Source organism: Nesoenas mayeri (genome assembly GCF_963082525.1).
Source record: "Nesoenas mayeri genome assembly, chromosome: 1".
NCBI lineage: Eukaryota > Metazoa > Chordata > Aves > Columbiformes > Columbidae > Nesoenas > Nesoenas mayeri.
Genome location: NC_137541.1, coordinates 194,415,979 through 194,435,383, shown reverse-complemented (window position 1 = coordinate 194,435,383; position 19,405 = coordinate 194,415,979). Strand labels below are relative to the sequence as shown.

The window sequence follows — 19,405 nt, the reverse complement described above, 5'->3', positions numbered from 1 at the left end:
AGCTCTAGTAATTATCATGTATGTGAGTATGAGTTGATAATTTTGGCTGTTTGTTACTGTGAAGTTTATCAGTGCTTTCTGCAATAATTTTGGTATACATTTGCTTCAGTGGGAAATGAGTTGTTTCCAAATTACTTTTAGGCACTGGAGACTTTAAAAATGTTTGAAAAAAAGGATAGCAGACTGAAGAGCGCAGCTGCAACAAACCTTTCCTTCCTTTATTATCTGGTAAGTGTTTGCTTCAACAAAACCAGTTAAGAACAGTTTATGTTGCAACTTGTGTAATCTTTGTAGTGATTTTTGTGTCTAAATAATCTCTGTAAGCAGCAAGAAACTCCATGTTGTCGAAGTTACTCTGAACAGCCCTTGTTGGCAGCAGCTGGGTTCTCTTGGCTGTAGCCGGGGTTTGTTGGCTGTAGCTGGGATTTGGAGCGTGTCCTCTGTGTCCTGTTGCTGGGAGGGAGGGTGAGGTGGAGCCCCAGGCCCCAGATGTTCTATTCAGTGTGATTTGTGCAAAAATTCAGCAGCTGCATTTAAAACCTGGGTCCTGGAGAGCCTGGCTGAACTCAAGAAACATGTGAAGTATGTAGCTTAGGCAGGTGTGTTTCTGTACGAAGTTTGTAGGTTAGGGGATTTATTTTTGTTTTTTAAAGAGATACTATTTTGTCGCAGCAAAGAGAACGTCCAGACTGAAGGGTCCTAAAACACATCTCAAGGGTTAAGTTCTCTGAAACTTGAAAGAGCTTATCTGCTGTATGCAAATCCATAAGGAATATTTTAGGACTGAAGAATGTTGTGGGTTTTTTTCATTCTCAATTTTTGAAATTTTACTATATTAACTGTAAGAAGCCACAGCTGCAAGAAAATTGACTGACAAATGACTAATACAATGTTTGTTTTGTTCATATAGGAGAATGAATTGGCACAAGCAACTAACTATGCAGATTTAGCTGTAAATTCTGATAGGTACAATCCAGCAGCTCTAACTAACAAAGGAAATACTGTTTTTGCAAATGGAGACTATGAAAAAGCAGCTGAGTTTTATAAGGAAGCTCTCAGGAACGATTCTTCATGCACTGAAGCACTTTACAATCTTGGTAAGCCAAAGGTGCTTTTGTGGTTTAGCTTTTGTCTAAAGGTAAAACTAATGTTTCTGAGAATCTGGCTTTCAGAATTTTCTTGTATAGAAATAGATACTAATTATTATTACTCTATTCAGTCATCTGTGGTATAGCAAGGTATTAATTGATACTTCCTGTCTGTTCTGAAAAAAAAAATACCAGTGTTAACCATATCATCTAGTAATTTGAGATGATTAAGTCACTTTGAAGATAAAAATTTTTACTATCTACTAAAAATATACCAGTTTTAGCATTATTAAACCATCGGAGTGATTCCCCTCTAAAAGCTGTCCCTCTCCCTCATTCATGTTCGAAAGGTGAGATTACATATGTTCTTGGTCTTTAATTACATTTGTCTTCCTTGCATTTATCAGTCTGGTAAGTCATACTAGCTGGTAAGAATTATGAGCATGGCTCTCAGGAATAGAGTACGTCAGTGTCAAGGCAGTTAAACTGCTTCTGAGTACTGTATTCGTATTTCATTTTTCTTGGTTATTTTGTCAGTTAATAGGCTGAAGTAAACTTTTTCTCATTGCATTAATACTGTAATCTTTATTTTCTTAGGTTTAACATACAAGAAGTTAAACAGAATGAATGAAGCTTTGGATTGTTTTCTGAAACTCCATGCAATCCTTCGAAATAGTGCCCAAGTCCTTCACCAGATAGCAAACATGTATCTTTTTCTGAATTATGATAAAGGATGGTGGTTTCAGTAAACTCATTTAATCTGAAATATGTGAATATCTGTGAATATGTGAATATCTGAATCATGACACAATGACTTTGAATTTTACTATAGTGTCCATTATCATTAGGGTTATCATGTATAGATTCATTTTCTGATGTTGGTAAAAATGAGAACAGAGCTTAAGACATTCTTGGACATTTCCAGTGAAGCAAGTGAAGAAATACTTTAAGACTGTTCACATTACAGGGAATACATTTACACTCTGTATTAAACTGTGTCCTGAAATATTTAAAATGCTGCACATTTTATTATGAAAATAATGTGACAGATGTAAACATAATTGAGTAAAACTTAAAAAAAAAAAAAAAAAAAAGTTAATGAAAGTGAAATTCTGTTCCAAAAGCTGTTTTCACATTGGTTAGTGTATGTGTAAGAAAATAACTGTCTTCCAGCCCTGCAAAAGCTCAGCAGATTGAAAAGCTGAGGAGGGGAGGGGTTGGCTTTGCACATTGCCGGTGATATTCTACCCTATGAATTTCTTTAACAATGCTTCTGAGGATGTGCAAACCATAATAAAATCCTCCACAGGGCAGAACAGATTCCAGTTACTGTACTACAATTTTAAGAATAGTAAAAGTAATAAAAATGTATTTTACTCAGTAAAAAATAAGTGAACTCCAAAGATACAAAAGGTTATGATCTCTATTCCTCACATAGCCCCTTTACAACAGCATAAATGTTCCTACACTTCCCAGTTCCCATCTAGGGGAGAATTTCTGTGTTCCACTGCTGTGTAAAACTGCTTTCCATCACTACTCAAGCTTTTTCCAGGAAGGGCAGGGTGCAGCAGAAACTGAAAAAAACCCTTGGGCGTTGCTGCGCAGGTCAGAGCTCTTGTGCTGCGCAGCGGTGGCTGAGCTCACTGCAGGGCTCATCACAGATAAAGCTGCTGCTCTTCTCGGGACCAGAATCGCACACTGTGCTGTGCTGCTGGGACACACACAGCAGAAAATCTCGCTGCAGGCAAAAACCTATTCTGAGGACAGCACTTTTATCTAACCACTTGCTTCAAGACAAAATGATACATGACAAAAAACTAATCAAGTTGTAAAGGCTACAAATAAATCACCTGGTTCTCACACTTCATACTTAGAAATGAGGAAGTCAAAGTAAAATCAGTGAGGGAGAGAACAACCAAGGCCAAAGCTCTGTTGAGCCTGCAGTGTGATGGCTTTTCTTTACAGCATATGGATTACATTATGTAAAGTAGTAAGAATTTTTTCAGTGAATCAAAATATCATCAGCATCAGTCCTTGACTTAAGAAAACTCAGATATGAGATCATGGAAGATCCCAATCAAGCTACTGAGTGGCTCTTGCAGTTGATCAGTGTAGTACCAACTGATCCACATGTACTTTCAAAGCTAGGGAAATTATATGATAATGAAGGTGATAAATCCCAAGCTTTTCATTATTACTATGAGGTACTTGCTCTTTATTGCTTTTTCTAATGCACTTTGTCATAATTAAAAAAAAAAATTTCCATTGGTTCCTATATCAAACAGTTCATTCATTTAAACTTCTTAAAATGTCATCCAAAAAAATTTGGAGGCAGAGTTGACAAAATCTAATTTTTGTAGTCAGATCATAAGGAAACACATAGACTCATTTTCCTATGGTGGTTATTTACACTAACCCCTAACAATTTTAATTTAAAATATAGTCTGAGATGAAATTTTAAAAATGATATAATAAATACGATTTTAAAGGTATGTAGCATGACTACGTTGACTGGAAGCTTTATATAATGAATATGGAGATGTATGTATATATAAAAGGTGTTTGTATTTGTATGTAGGTTAATATATATATTAATGGTATATATAATGGTGTGTGTGTGTATATATATATATATATTAAAAAAATGGTATCTATATATAACAGTATACACATTATGTATACACAGTTGCCTGAAGCTCAGCATCCTCTGTCATTTGAAGCCAGCTGCAGTACTGTCTAGTTTGTAGAGATTCTTCCAGACTGGAAGCTGATTTGCTGCAATCTGAGAGTTACTTTATCCACGTAAAGTGAGGATCTCCAAAGGCTGTTTTGCAATCTGACTACTCATGGGCTTGTACTTGGTGATAATTTTGCTGCCTATTTCAGTGGGAGTTTCTAAAAAGCTGAAAATGTTACTTACGTATGCGTTTCATAGCAAAGAATGTTTTTAGGTGAGTTTTCCAGCAGACTGATTTGAGTGTGGAATTGTACACGTTAGTTAGCACCATGTAATTTTTTAGGTAACTTACTCACGTGTAGACATGATCTAAGTAAACATTTTTGTCATTGCAAACTATTTAAAATAATTTTTCAAATAAGGCGAGATGGAAAATGTGACAAACTCATCTCAGGTAGGTTCTAAAAAGCATTCTGTAATTAGAAAACTTGCTGTGCCTTTTTTTTTTCAGGAATACTTACTACAGCACACTACTTCTATTCATATATTACACGTTTTTGGCATCTGGAGAATTAAACACTTGAGTAAGATATTCCAGAAGTAACATAAAGATGTTGTTTATCACTAAAATTGTGTTTCTTTCACCTTTCCTATTTTGTCAGTCATACCGGTATTTCCCTTCAAACATTGAGGTCATTGAATGGCTTGGAGCCTATTACATTGACACCCAGTTTTGTGAAAAAGCCATTGAGTACTTTGAAAGAGCAGCATTTATCCTGTAAGTAATTATTATTTTCGGCCTACTCAAATATTTTGCGAATAGACATCCGTAAGTATACCTAGAGATAAATAAGTTAGATAACTCTGGTATTTTCCTATAGTATTAAAGTTAAGAATATTTGGGATATTATTTAATTTTCTCAATTTACTGTTTGTTTGCCGTGTGTTTTTGCTCTTACTGTGCGATTTCTGTGTTATGTAGGATCCTCTGTTGGGCCCAAGATAGTTGTAGGTATTAGAATATCTTTTCTCTATCTTCTGCCATTAAACACAACTATGAAGTGAGGAGCAGCTCTCCTAAGCCACCATGACCCTCTGTCTCTGGCTTTCTGTGAAATATTTCCTTTCCGTTATTTTATTGTGTGGTAAGGATGTGATGGTTTACGAAAATGCATTTTTTAGCAGTTCTTGCTACGTTTGCAATTTTACATAATTTCTACTTCCTTAAAAACGACATTACAAATGAGGTGTAAGAGTAGGCAAAAATGTGCAGTGCAGAATTACTAGTGGTCGGTGAAAATAATAAGAAGTTGACAGATCAAGTTGATCTTTATATTTTAGAAATACACTGAGTTTGGTTCAGCAGCTGAATTGCTGAAATTGTCCTTTAGCAGAATATGACACACTGAAGAAAGTATATAGGCCATATATTTTATTTTAGATCAGAAAGTGAGCTTACCAGACAAATGGTTAATAAACAAAAATTTGGTCAAATTTAAATTTGCAATCCAGAGTTCAAAAAGAATTTTAAAAAGACATGCATATGGTCTTTATATGTGGAAACAAGTATTTGTCTATATGTTCATGAAGAATTTTGTGATATTACACCAACTAAAATTCATGCAACCAAATTCACTCAAACAGGTGTGAATTTCTCTATTTTGTGTTTTGGGAAACCTATCGAAAATCAGGCTAAGCAAAACTCAGTTATGGCTTATCTTGTGGTTATCTAAAATTTGACATTCTTTTTGTTCTGTGAATCTGAATAAGACCACGTATGAACAAAAATATGTACAACATAATTTAAGGCAAGGTTATACTGTGGACAGGTTGTTAGAGGTTCAGTAAAAAATAATAATTCTGGTTTTGAAAGGGCTTGAGTTAAAGTAGATATTCATTATAAAAGAGAAAAATCTGAGTTTTAAATAAGGATTAAAAATCAAAACAAAAATAAATAGAAAAATATAAACCTCACCCAAATTGTGGTATAAAGAATTCGAGGTGTAGATTAGATGAAAATACACAGGAGATAGTTTACAGAAATCACAGTTCACAGGTTTGCCATAAATACTGACCACCTTAAGTTACATTTTAGCCAAGCTGTGAGATCACATATGCTGACGTGCACGGCCTTCTTAGACACTTTGGAAAGAAACAGCTGAAACTAAAAAGAATTATTTCATAACTTGTTTTGGCAAAGATCTGAATATTTTATGCTTCATGTTGCACTCAGTCCATGCATGAAACATGAAATATGTGGCTTGTAAAGTACTTAAAAATAATTGGCATATGAAAATCTTCATTAATATTTGTATTTGTAATCTATGTGTAATACAGACAATTTTTTTTCTCTGTGGGATGAGATTGTTAATGACAGTAACAGAACACAGATGTTTTGGTGTTTATTTGGCATTAAAAATAGAGTCCAGATATGCTAATTGATAAATATGAATGTTGGGTTATAAATCGCTACAAATTGTAAATACAGTTACATTTTTAAATTACAACTTTATTCTAAGCGCCACCAGCATTTTTTAGTTTATTGTTTACTGTGTTCAGTGCTTTAATCACAATAATTATATTTTAAATTGCATTCTAAAACGTTAAACAATGAAATGAGAAACAGTTTTTCAGTATTTTACATTTACCAGCATGCACAAATCTATCATTAATTAAAGGAGTTGTGCAGCTCATGTGCAGGCTGCTGACAATTTATTCTCTCTAGAATTTTCATACTAAACTGCGTAATAAACTTTATTATGGTGTCTGCTTGGCTGCCTTTATTGTTTGCAGGAGACATATTCAACCAAGACTAAAAAACGTGAAGCAGCTGTCCTTCATAAGCTAGTTTGGCAACTACCAGGCAAACAGATTCTTGAGAGTTAAAAATGGCCTGTGCTGTGACCGGGGGGGAAAAACTGCAGAGGAAAAGTAGAAAATTCTTCTGGAAATGTTAGCATACAGTGCCATGGGGATATGCTACTGAAGAGTTGTAAGCCGTATGTGAATAGTGCTTCAGCTTACAGAGCATCCTTACACTGCTGACATGAAATTTCCTAATTTTCACATTATCTTGGGAAGAATGAGGAGAGAGTCCAACAGTTTTGTTGTACTTGCTCAACATCTCAAATAATATTTTCTCTAACTGTATCTGTCCCCATTATGTGCTAAAAAGAGAAGGGCAGGGAGCAGCTAGGGCATCGACGTGGTGACAGAGGCGAAGCCGGTGTTGGGAGCTGTAAGTGGGGAGTGTGCTTCGGACAGGGATCCCTTGGATGTGCGTGGGACCCTGCTGGTAGAACTCCCTCCAAATACAGTTAGCATGTTGTTCTCCCCCATTGAATGGTTCTGTACCTCAGACAAAGATCAGCAGCTCATGTGTCAGGTCTAATTGTGTCTGATGCACAGAATCATGAGCAGGAGAAAGACAACAATATGGGACTACAAATGAGCAACATCAAGGCCTGCACACAGGAGCATGATGCAGCTCTGTGTGAACTGAGCAGGCTGAATTCTTCCTAGGAAGGCAATAAGCTAGGTATAAAATTTTAAGACTGGTTTAGTAGTAGGTCTTTACCAATGCCTCACAGATTTTGCTTATTTGTTATTTGGCAGTGTGCCTAATTTTATTTTATTTATATGCAGACCAGCACAAGAGAAATGGCAGCTGATGGTTGCCAGTTGCTACAGGAGAAGTGGTAAGTTTTGTAACTTTTTTCATAATTGTTTGGATGTTGTTAATGTTTTTTTGTAATTAGTTGGGGTTCAGCTTGGAGGATATGTGAAGAGGGCTTATGAGAAAGATGGAGAGAGACTTTTTACCAAGGCCTGTAGTGACAGGACAAGGGAAAATGGTTTTAAACAGAAAGGGAGTAGACTTATGTTGGACATAAGGAAATTTTTTATGATTGGGGCAGTGAGACTGGAAAAGGTTGCCCAGAGAAGCTGTGGATGCCGCATCACTGGAAGTGTTCAAGGTCAGGTTAGACGTGGCTTTGAACCTGATACAGTGAAAGATGTCCCTGCCCATGGCAGGAAGAGTGAAACTAGATGATCTATTGTGTTTAATGTTTTCTTAATGATGTGGACAAGGGGATTGAGTGCACCCTCAGTAAGTTTGCAGATGACACTAAGTTGGGTGGGAGTGTTGATCTGCTGGAGGGTAGGAAGGCCATACAGAAGGATCTGGACCAGCTGGATCATTGGACTGAGGCCAATTGTATGAGGTTCAACAAGGCCAAGTGCTGGGTCCTGCACTTGGGTCACAACAACCCAGGCAGCGCTACAGGCTCAGGGAAGAGTGGCTGGAAAGTGCCTGGTGGAAAAGGATCTGCGGCTGTTGATTGACAGCTGGATGAACATGAACCAGCAGTGTGCCCAGGTGGCCAAGAAGGCCAACAGCATCCTGGCTTGTATCAGCAATAGTGTGGCCAGCAGGACCAGGGCAGTGATCATCCCCTTGTACTCAGCACTGGTGAGGCTGCACCTCGAATCCTGTGTTCAGTTTTGGGTCCCTCAGCACAGGAAAGACATTGAGGTGCTGGAGAGAGTTCAGAGAAGGGCAACGAAGCTGGTGAGGCGTCTGGAGCACAAGTCTGATGAGGTGATGAGGAGTGGTTGAGAGAACTGGAGCTTTTTAGCCTGGAGAAAAAGAGGCTGAGGAGAGACCTTATTGCTCTCTACAACTACCTGAAAGGAGGGTGTAGCATGGAGGGTGTTGGTCTCTTCTTCCAAGTAACAAGTGATAGGACAAGAGGAAATGGCCTCAAGTTGCACCAGAGGAGGTTCAGATTGGATATTAGTGAACACTTCTTCACGGAAAGGGTTGTCAGGCATTGGAACAGGCTGCCCAGGGAAGTGATGGAGTCACCATCCCTGGAAGGGTTTAAAAGGCGTGTAGATGTGATGCTTAGGGACATGGTTTAGTGGTGGACTTGGCAGTGTTAGGTTAATGGTTAGACTTGATCTTAAAGGTTTTTTTCAACCTAACAATTCTACAATCTTCAAAAGTCTTTTCCATCCCAAACCATTCTACATTTCTGTGATTTCTTTTGTTTTCACGGATGTTTTGATTTTTTTTCTTTTGATCATTTCTGCGTGATGTGAATACTGGTCCTAAAGTTTGTTTGAAACTTATCTTACGTGTTATTTTGTTACGAATTTTCTGTGTTATGTAAAAAAACATGACTTTTCTTTTAAGTACAGGAAGCGTGCCTACACTGACTTATGCATGAAACACTCCTTGTGCATTTAAATAAGTGAAACAAAGAAGATAGGGATTTTATTTAATGGAATTATAATACCATCTGATCCAACATAAGCAATTAAATTTTAAAGTTGCATAATTCCCATTCATTTTGAACAGCAGGTATAATTTTTCAGTATTAAAGTAGTATTTGCATTATACACACAAAGGACAGCCTTTTTGTGCTGTGTTTGCTTACTGGGAATATTATATGCCAGTAAGCAAAATGAAGAGAGACTAATCATTCTGGGTTTTTTTCATCACCTAAAAGGCATTCAAGACACTTGATGATTAAGTGATTTTCTTCTTTCATGCTGTCCGATTGTGTCATTCTTGTTTATGTTTCCTTAGAACTTTGCAGAACAGGCTTCCTTAATAAATAAGTGCATTTTCTCACTCTGCTCAATTACCTAGTACAACAGTGAGAAAAGGAGCAGGACGGTGGGAAGTCAGTGAGTTAAGAACAGTCAGCACCAGGCAAAACTAGACAGATTGTGTTTCTTTGCTGGGAAAACAGTTAATGGCTTTGGCTGCTTTTTAGATCATTTATGACTCACTGGCAAAATTCCCAGCTCATTGTGTTAACACACAGCAAGTCAGTTTGATTGGTACCTTGCACTAAGAAAGTAAAAATAGCGATATCTCAATAAACTTTTTTAGTCAGATATTTTATGGATACAAGATTTTAAATTTGCAGAGTCTGTCAGTCCTTTCCATAATAATCAAGCTGAGACAAAATTGAAGGCAAAAGTCTTAAAGAACAATTACTTTGCTACCAGATCCGGGCAAAGGAGAGGCACTCAGACAGGATTGTGATGGAAGGAAGGGCAGGCAGAACTCCACCGTTACACATTTCCATCTGACCAGTCCATACATCTGCAGCCTCAGATAAGCCCTGGTATGACTGATGCATCTTGTTTTGTGTCATTCAACAGTGGGATCCTAGAAGAAGATCAAAAAAGGGCAAAAATCAGGAAACTCTTCTTCATTAATTCTGTCATTTACTGAGTAGTTTGGACTGTTTTCAGATGCTCTTAATTTTTATTATCAGTAATTAAAGAATGTTAAGTTTGATTTTGTCACATTTGGTTTTATAATGTTATATACTCAAACTAAAAATATGAGGTGATGTTAAACTGTATCAATTTCTCATCAGATATTCTTTTTTTATGTTTGGAAATGTGGATAGAAGTTTGTTTTGTTTGCAGGTAACTACCAGAAAGCTCTAGAGAAATACAAAGTCATTCACAGACAATTCCCAGAGAATGTCGAATGTAAGTTGTTTCATTGAGTGGTACAGCTATCAAAGGAAACTTTGTTATACTGAATATGTGTGTTAGTAACCATCTAAGTAATATTTCATGTAAAAATATTTTCATGAACTATCATTTTTATTCATGCTAATGCTGCACGTTTTCTGTGACAACACTAAAGCATGATTTGAGAAATATCGGAGTCATGCTGAAGAAGAGAGATGAAAATAAACAAATTGGTTGAGTTGTTTCTCATACATACTTCCTAAATTTGACACCTCCATTACTTACTTTATCTTTCTTGTGATAAAAGATACATATTTTTACTTATAGCCTTTGCTAGTTGAAACTCCTGCTTTAAGTTTCTAGATGTGAGGAAGTCTTACTATGAAGTTTCACCAAAGCCAGACCGTCCGAAAGAGTGCAGAGGGTGAGATTTTGTTGTTGGGTTTTTCAGTAGAGTTGATCAACCAGTTTCTGGAAAATCCGTAGAGAATTTCAAACTAAACTACAGGAAACATAACTCTGAAGCGTAAGACATTTTGCAGAATCAGTCGCACTTGTACTCTGAATGAAAAAGTGCCACAGAAAATAGGGGTTGTCACTGGTTGTGAAAACATCCTCTGACGTGCCACACTGTGCTTCACTAATTTCAAAATACAAGGTTCTCACCAACAAGCCTACGCTTTTTAAATGCTATGTGGGAAGAACCACTGTATTTTAAAATAAAATTGTATTGTTCTGCTTTAACAGAGGTACTGCTTTTTAAAGAGATATCATACATCTCTGTTGTACAAGAGAAATTCAGTACCATGACTTGTCAAAGTTACAAGCAAAATGTCACGTTCGTATTGGTTGCACATATTTCAGAGGGACAGAGTATTTAGCAAACCTTTTAGAATGCTGATGTTTTTCTGAATGTAGTTTCTACAAATTACGAAATGGAGGCAGGAGTTAGACAAGACAGTTTGACTGATTTAAAAGTTTTCTGCTACTGAAACAATGGTTCCTCGCTCATCCCTCCCTGGCCGTGTGCTTCCAACCATCTTACTGATGCTCATGGTGACGCTTATCTGATCCCTCAGTGACAAGTTCAGCTCCCTAAACCAGCAGAAAACTAACTCAGCACAACAAGGAAATAACATTTTTGAAAGCAGTGAGGAGAGTAATGGCTCATTTCATAGTTGTTGCTGCTTCAGTGGCAGCTCTTTTCACAGAGATGTTGATAGAAACATAGGAATAGCAACAATGTTTTCGAAGTGTGGTGTAGTGTCTCAAGAGACTGTTTTTAGGACTTCTTTTGGTTCCATCATACAGTTATAGTTGATCTTCATGCCTGGTTTGTTGTTGCTGTTTTAATTCTATAAATACTAATCTTTAAAAAAATCAACCACAGCAACAGAAAAAACAAACCATTCTGATTCACTGGGCATTTCTAAAATTGTTTTCAACAAAATGCTATTGATGTGGCTCCTCAGTAATAACTTAGTATTGTTATTATGCTTTCCAGTTTCCAAAATATTTTGTGAATGTCAAGAGTTCAGAGCCATATGAATTATTATGTCTTGTACCTTCCACATATATGCATACTGTTTGTACTGTTCATGGATATAGACACTGCATCACAGAAAATGTTGAATTATTTTAAAAAATCACAACTTTCATATGATACTGGAGTCACCTTGTATTCACAGTTATTTGCATTGTTTGCCATTCTTTATGTCCAGTTCTTTTAGAGTACCAGAAGCTTAACAATGTCTTGCTTTTCAATTAGGCCTCCGATTTTTAGTTCGTCTCTGCACAGATATGGGGCTGAAAGAAGTCCAGGAATATAAAACGAAGCTTGAGAAAGTGGAAAAATTAAAAGAAATAAGAGAGCAGGTAAGCTTGGTTTTTTTCCTGTGATTATACAGGATCACTATGTATATAGATGGAGCTAGAAGAGCGTTTATGATACTTCAAGACAAAATGTGTATTAACTTCCTGGTTTAGAGAGACTTGTGTTTTGTATTATTTGGGGTTTTAGTTTTAAATTACGGATCAGCGTGATATCTGTCTGAATGGTCTTTGAGCCGCAGCTTTTCTGTGATTGTTTTAAGTACTAGTGAAAGATAGTTTATGTGGATCTGATGGGAATGCTGGAGCCACCTGCATAATCCCATGTCTCTGGAATGTCATCTTTCCTACTTATTTGCCAGACTCTATAAAGTATATTTCTGAGCCAAGTAGGGAGAGAAGAGGAGCCTAAGAATTTGTCCATGTTGTAGAACTCCTTTTTGCTATGTACAAAGCTGCAACATTGACAGATTACATAGGTAAAAGTAAATTAATCACGTTAGTGCCAGTTTTTAAACTGAAAAAAAATCCATGGAAAAGCTACAGGCTGTGAAAGGTATGAGGTCATAACTTGTGCTCTGTTCAGAGGAGTGAGTGTGTGTGTATGTGTGCATGTGCATCATTTTCTTGCTATAATTGTGATAAAGTAAGATTTTAAAATTAAAATCAGCTTCTTGTTTAGAAAGCATTATCCCTGCTGCTGAGCCACAAAGCGTTCAAGCTTGCTCTTCCTATCCAGTGAATTGCCTCAAAGCTACATAGTCACGTTAGGAGACATTAAGTCTTACCTAAGGTATTCTGCTCCTACTAACACTTGCTGGCTCCTTTTTGGTGTCAGGTAATGTGTAAATGCACCCTTAGTTATTTCACTTTTACTTCAGTTCCAGAGAGTAAGTATGTACATGTACACTAGGACATTTTAAAAATGAAAGTCACAAAGGGAAACACTGATAAAAGGATTCCAAATTCATGCTACAAGTATATTGGTTTGGATTTTCAGTAAATGCCAAATTTAAAGCACTTGGGAAATGGACAGACGAAAGCCGTTCACAAATGTAGTAGGGCTAATATTCTGCAGTGTCTCCCCCATGATGGTATCAGTAAGTGAAGCAGATCATCAGATATAATGTTCCTATTCCACAAAACTCATAATTAAGAGATCTCTCTGAAGTGTGTTAAACAGGCTTTGCCTGGTTTCTAGGGAATATCAGTTCAATGTCAGTGATACACATAGTTCTTTGCAATAACTTCCAGTATCTCAGTGCTTTACTCAGGAAAGCTCAGAGATGAAACCAGTTAAAACTGGATTAGTTTATAGTTTGTAAGAGAGAGATGGGTCCTTGGAGATGGAGAGTGTTATCTATTTCCTTCCATATAGTTCTAGCATTTTTTACACTCAAGGTATTCATTTGGTACTATAGATCTGCAAATTTTGAGGATTCTAAGAAAAGGGTTTTTTCCTTTAAGAAAGTGAATGTTTGAATAGTGAAAAAAATAAAATTGTCCCATCTATTCCAGTTTATTTCATGTTGGCAGCAGGAGCTTCCCTGAACACATTTCTGTGCTTTCTGTTGGGGCAGAACCTACCAGTAAAATATTTAAAAGACTAAATCATGTAAGTTATTTGAGATTTTAGTAACATAATTTATGTTTAAATTCTGCCCCAGGGGTTCATAGTACATTCTCTTTGGAACCTCTGAAGCCTGATCGGTTGCTTTCTGCTCCTTCATGCAGCTCGTTGTCATGGAGGGACATGCTCCCATCTCCCTCTTGTCAGCCACACTCTGAAATCTCCCAAGTTCAGTGTCTCCTCAAGGAAAGGAATAACTTTTCTGTCTGCCAAGGAACCCACTGACCCAGTTTTCTTAAAAATAAACAACCACTGAAGATGTAAAGGAACAAAGACTCTAAGAAAGATCTTACAGAGCTCCCTGCCACTTAGTGAGCTGCTGCCCTTTATTAGAAGTTGAGTGTTTTCCCGTGACAGAATCTCAACATCAGTGCTGTCTCGCAAACAAGAGCCCTGCAGTTTCTTGTTGCTGTTGGTATTGGGTTCGCTTCCCCTGGTTTTGGGGCTGAGGATTTTTTTTTGTTTGCTTCGTTGGTTTGCGTGTGTCTGGTTTTTTTTAGCCTTACATCCACCATCTGGATTTGGAAATCTCTAGGTATTTTTGTCCTAAGAAATTCCTTCTGTCATCCATGAGCCTGTAGTCATAAACTGTATTTTCAAGTTCTAAAATTATGAAATTTTAATATTTCACCACCAAGTTTCCAATAGGAACACTGGTTTCAGTTAGCAATACCAGATATAGTTCAGTTCATGCTCCCAGTTTCAGACTTACTTGTGATTTCTTGATTGTACTCAGTAAAGAGAAAACAGATCAATGCTAGGGTTATGTACATACATTTCAAAGTCCGCACACAGACTTTGTCTTCCCGTAGAAATTTATCAAAGTTTGCTATACTGGCATTGTTTTTCCAGAATAAGTATATCCACATGGAGTTTATACCAAAATAAATACTCTGAAATACTTATTTCACTCAGTTCTTAAATATGGACAAGTTGTTAAATATTTCCAGCCAAGAATCTGGGAACATCTGTGGGGTTCATTCCCTGTAGAAGATTTTCTCCCTGCCTCTCACAGCATTGTTTTTTTTACTGTAACCTTCATATGTTGGAGTGGTTTTTTTGGTTTTTGTTTGTTTGCTTTTTTAGACTGCATTAATTGTTTTCATTGTAAATCGTTTTCAGTGTAAAAAAAGACAGGTAATCATGTAAAAAGCTCACACAACCTTCTTGGCACTGATGTATACACGCTTTAGTATTTATTTCCGTTAAATGTGCTTAATGACTGAAAATGAGGGACTGATTTGGTGTGGTGTGATGCAGTGATGATAGGGGCAAACACTGGGGGAACTTGATGCCTTTACCTCCAGGCGTCTACATCTGGACTAATCATCCTAAATTTCTTTTACAGTCATGGGAGTGAAATAGGCATTTTTAGGGTGGAAATCATTGGACATGTTTTAAATGTCTGCTTTCAGTATGGGATGACTTACAAGATACTCACTTGGAACTTCACAGGAATTACTCATATGATTAAGTTGTAGTGCTTCTATCATATTTTGGGGAGGAAAGTCCTGTTGTGCCAACGCCATGAGGGCACGATGGGACAGGGACCGCTTTCCTCTGGCAGGCAGAGGCTGAGCTTCCCCTGGCAGCCGTGCTGTCAGGCTTACAACATTTGGGGAGCCTGAACATGCTTCCTGAAGGACTGAAACATGCTCCTTCACTGGGCTGCCAATGGGATATTCAATCTAGAATTCAGAGAACATATTTCAGACTTGAAGATTTCCCAAAATAAATAAAAAGTATGAGAAATTCTGGTCCCAGACTGGATCATTCCAAGACCGTTCCTGGTTTCACGCTGGGCTCACTGCTTTCCTGTCTGACTCCTGTGAGTTTTGATTTAAGGGTTCGTCCTTTTTCTGTTGCCGCAAATCTTGAAAGTTCTTTCACTTCTGTGTCATTTCAACTTTGCCAAACTCCATGATGTTTTTCTGCTGAAAAATGAGTGAAGCTGCTACAGTAATTCACTTGAAGATACGGTTAGGTAGTGTGCTCATGTGTTTTAATCAGATCCTGAACACGTATTTTGAAATAATATAGAGAAATTGCTTTATTAACAGCTGAGTGCTTTATACACCAAGTTTTTGTACCTACCCATCAAAAAGTCCCTCACTGAGATGCACCTTCTTGTAATTGAGGCGATACGTGCATGAGAAAGTTGATGTTTTGCCAGGAGAAGCAAAGTCTGCCATGTGATACAGAGGTTTTGCTGTGATAAACTGTTGAAGTTTTCAAATAACACTAACAAAAACACAGCTGGAAGATGTTTATGGTGCCTTCCTCAGTGCAAGAGAACTGACTTTTTAAACACAACTTTTAAAATATTTACCTTCACCTTTATCTTGCATTTAACACTCAACAGCAAATTAAGTTTTGCTGTAAAGTACAGTGCTGTGCCAAGTATTCAAAATTTAAGATCTATGAGGTGAATAGTTCTTTTTATAGCTCTCCCTACTTCCCCCACTTGAATCTTTACAATAATAAAACGCTTGTGGGATTTACAAGACGTTAATAGGCAGAGGCTACTTTGAACTCATGCATGGAGGGCTATGTTGCCTGTTTTTTCAGCTGTACTTTAGAAAGCTACATTTGAATTAGTTTTATGCACATTCCTTGTATAAATTTTATCTGAAGAAAAATAATTTGTTGAGATATTCTCTTTGAATTTCATAGAACTCTTGTTTAATGTAAACATTGGATTTAACACTGATTTCAATGACAATTTTGTGCATTAAAAACAAGATTTATTAGTTACAGTATAGTAAGCCTAGTTTAATGTTGTTCTATTGTTTTATTAATAAGCTGAGTTTTCAATAATTATCTCTACTGTATATTCGTAAATGTGGGTTTTGTTGTGTTCTTTTCAACCTTTTTTCTCTGTTGTGCAGCGCATTAAATCTGGCAGAGATGGCAGCGCACGCAGCCGCAGAGAAGGAAATGCTGCTGGTGGTAAGTACTTAATGCCTCTGCTTGAATATCAGATTTGTCAGGATCCTAAAGAAAGTAGTTTTTCTTAAAGTGTTTCTAAAACCTTCTTACATTCTGAAATGCACACAAATATGCATTGAGTAATATCCAAGTACTTCACAAATTTTATTTCATACTTTTTGATTGTCTCATTGCTGTATGAAACCTCAACCAGTATAGTAGTATTGATTTGGTGTAAGATTTGTGCTTTATAAATGGATCTCAGTGTATTCCTAAAGCTAAATTTCCACTTGTTTTCAATACTGTGGACTGGAACATTTTTGTCCCATTAACTTGGAACTTGAACATTTTTATTGCATTAACTTTGGAATATTTACTACAAGGAATCATTTATTGTAATAAAAACAGAACATGTAGGCCATGAAAAACAGGAATTCACTGTATCTTTATTTAACACAGAGAAAAGCGAACTTCGTGCCCACTATCTAGTCTGTTACCTTAGGTGTTCATTACAAGGTCAAGAGGCTATTTTGTGCAACCAGCTTTGTCATAAGGAGAAGCACCAGTACTATCTTTGAGCTCCTTCTTCCCTTTTTCCCCATATAGCAGAGCTGAAGTACTACAGCCTTCCATAGAGGAAAGCTTCCTCTCTGACTATGAAGTCTCTCTGCTCCTACAGATTTACAATGCTGACTTTCATAAATGTGAAACTCCAGCAGTGTAAGTCTGGAGACTGGCCTGCTTTGTCACTTTTGCACTAGGTAGTCTGCATATTGCAGAGGTAATGATTTTTCCTTCCCATGATTAAATCCATGAAATGTTAGTAATTTTAAACCTAACTGTTCCCTGCTGCTGCGCTAAGGAAACCACCAAACTTCAGGCTACTTCAGCTGCCTGGGAAAAAGATCCCTATTTTGACCCAAACAGGAAATGGTTTCTTTGTATTCTGCTTTTGGTTTATCTTAATATCAGCAGGTCTCATAAAAAGGCATCCCCTATAAATTCTTGCCTCTCTTCCCTTCCTTTTACAGAGACATAATTTATGGATTTTTTTTTCCTATTTGGTAATTTTATTTCTCCACCTAAATAGTAGAGGCTTTACTACATTTATAAAGACTGATCTCCTGGGTTCTTCAAGGGTTCATAATGAATGTTGGATGCTTAAGAGGGATCTCGTTCCTTTCTCAGCTCAGTAGTTGCACTAGAGAAGCTTTTAAATCATTTTTGGTATGTAGAAAAAACACCATTCTTGTAGGATTGAATTTCACCTGTTCTGGGCCTCAGGCCAAAGTAATTCTTGGGGTCAAATTCCTTATTTTGATAACAGAGAGGGATGGAAATGTTTCTGGACTCTTCTTTGTTATATGAACCCTCTGATCAGGCAGCCATCTAGAGATGCCAGCAGAACAGCAGCTTGAGACACCATCGGGACCTGTTATCTGCCAGAAAATTGAGACCCACTTTGGCTTATAATAAATAGAAATGAAGAGCGGCATCAGTAGCGGGGAAGGGTATTTACAACTGTGCAAAACATTGCATCAGGCATACAGGCGAACGGCACAAAGAATCTCTTTTTCTTACAGTGATAAGACTACCGTCATTAGTAAAAAAAGGGGTATGTTATCAGGAAAGAGTCAGTAGTTTAGCAAAAGAGGATATAAAGAGCGACAAAGCTGTAAACATGCTAAGACAACGTTACTCCCCCAAACTACAAGTTTGTTGACACTTATTTTGAAGACAGAAATATCTATGGAAAGTTGTCATTTAAAAAAAAATTTAAAAATAAAAGAAATCCCTTTCCTCCCCTTGCAAAATTGAATGTGTGAGGAACTGTGACTGCAAGCTCTAGTAATTCCAAGTTATTATTCTTTCCCCTTGTAACCAGTGAGATGGGGAAGAGCAAATGTGGACATTTAGGATAACATAAAAAGGACAAGAGGGTAAGCAGGGTCAGAATTGACCTAGAGTTTGTCCTGTCAAAGAATTGTTAATTCTTAGATTGTTGCTCAAGATATTGTGTCAAATTCCTGAAAGAATGTATAAAACCAGAGTTTGGGAACAAGTCTGTATAAAAGCATGTTTGAGAAGTCTCTGCTGTACAAATTCAGTGCCAAAGATCCAGCCTTTCTGGAAATGGCTGATCAAACAAGCAGAGGTATAAAGAAGGTCCTGTCCTGAGCCTGGAGGTAACTTTCTGCTGGGATTCCCAGTTAAAGTTGTGGTGAGATGTACTAAGAGGTATTTTTAGAAGTCAAAGGCATTAAACATTTTTAACTAGTGGTGTTGACTCTCGGGAACCTTATCAATGAAGAAGCTGCACACTCATAGCAATGGATGGTAAGGACTATGTTGTAGTGAGTTTACCTTGTACTGAGAATGACTCAGAGAAACCTGAAAACCCAAAAACTATTTTGTCCAGTGTTTGGCATTATTTGCCTGGGGTATGAGTCTGTGTTTTGCAGTGTAAGAAACTTCTGTACATGGCCTGTGTGAAGACACACATGGAATACAAACATGAGTTGTTTTATTTCAGAATCTTAGTACATTTTTAATAAATTAATGGCTTAAAAAAGAAAAAAAGAAATTTTGTATATATTTTAAGATTAATCTTTTCCAATGGTGTTGCCAAGAACAAAAGGAATCAATTTGCTACAGTGTGTGAGGGATTTGCCATCACTGCTGAACCTGGTGAAGCATTGAATCCTGCTTAATTGAGTTCTTACTAGCTAAATTAAAGTACTTAGTAGC

The 19,405-nt window shown here is 37.0% G+C and overlaps 1 protein-coding gene across 3 annotated transcripts in view; it reads left to right on the top strand.

The window, feature by feature from the left end:
• Positions 1-19,405, top strand: part of IFT88 (intraflagellar transport 88) — a 48,455-nt gene that overhangs the window by 22,360 nt on the left and 6,690 nt on the right. For all 3 annotated transcript variants that reach the window (XM_080363331.1, XM_080363330.1, XM_080363329.1), the window contains 9 exons: positions 142-228; positions 911-1,097; positions 1,686-1,794; positions 3,142-3,292; positions 4,428-4,543; positions 7,411-7,463; positions 10,219-10,284; positions 12,038-12,144; positions 16,618-16,678. In XM_080363331.1, coding sequence (XP_080219457.1) covers positions 142-228; positions 911-1,097; positions 1,686-1,794; positions 3,142-3,292; positions 4,428-4,543; positions 7,411-7,463; positions 10,219-10,284; positions 12,038-12,144; positions 16,618-16,678 — 937 coding nt within the window. The remainder of the gene's footprint in view (positions 1-141; positions 229-910; positions 1,098-1,685; positions 1,795-3,141; positions 3,293-4,427; positions 4,544-7,410; positions 7,464-10,218; positions 10,285-12,037; positions 12,145-16,617; positions 16,679-19,405) is intronic.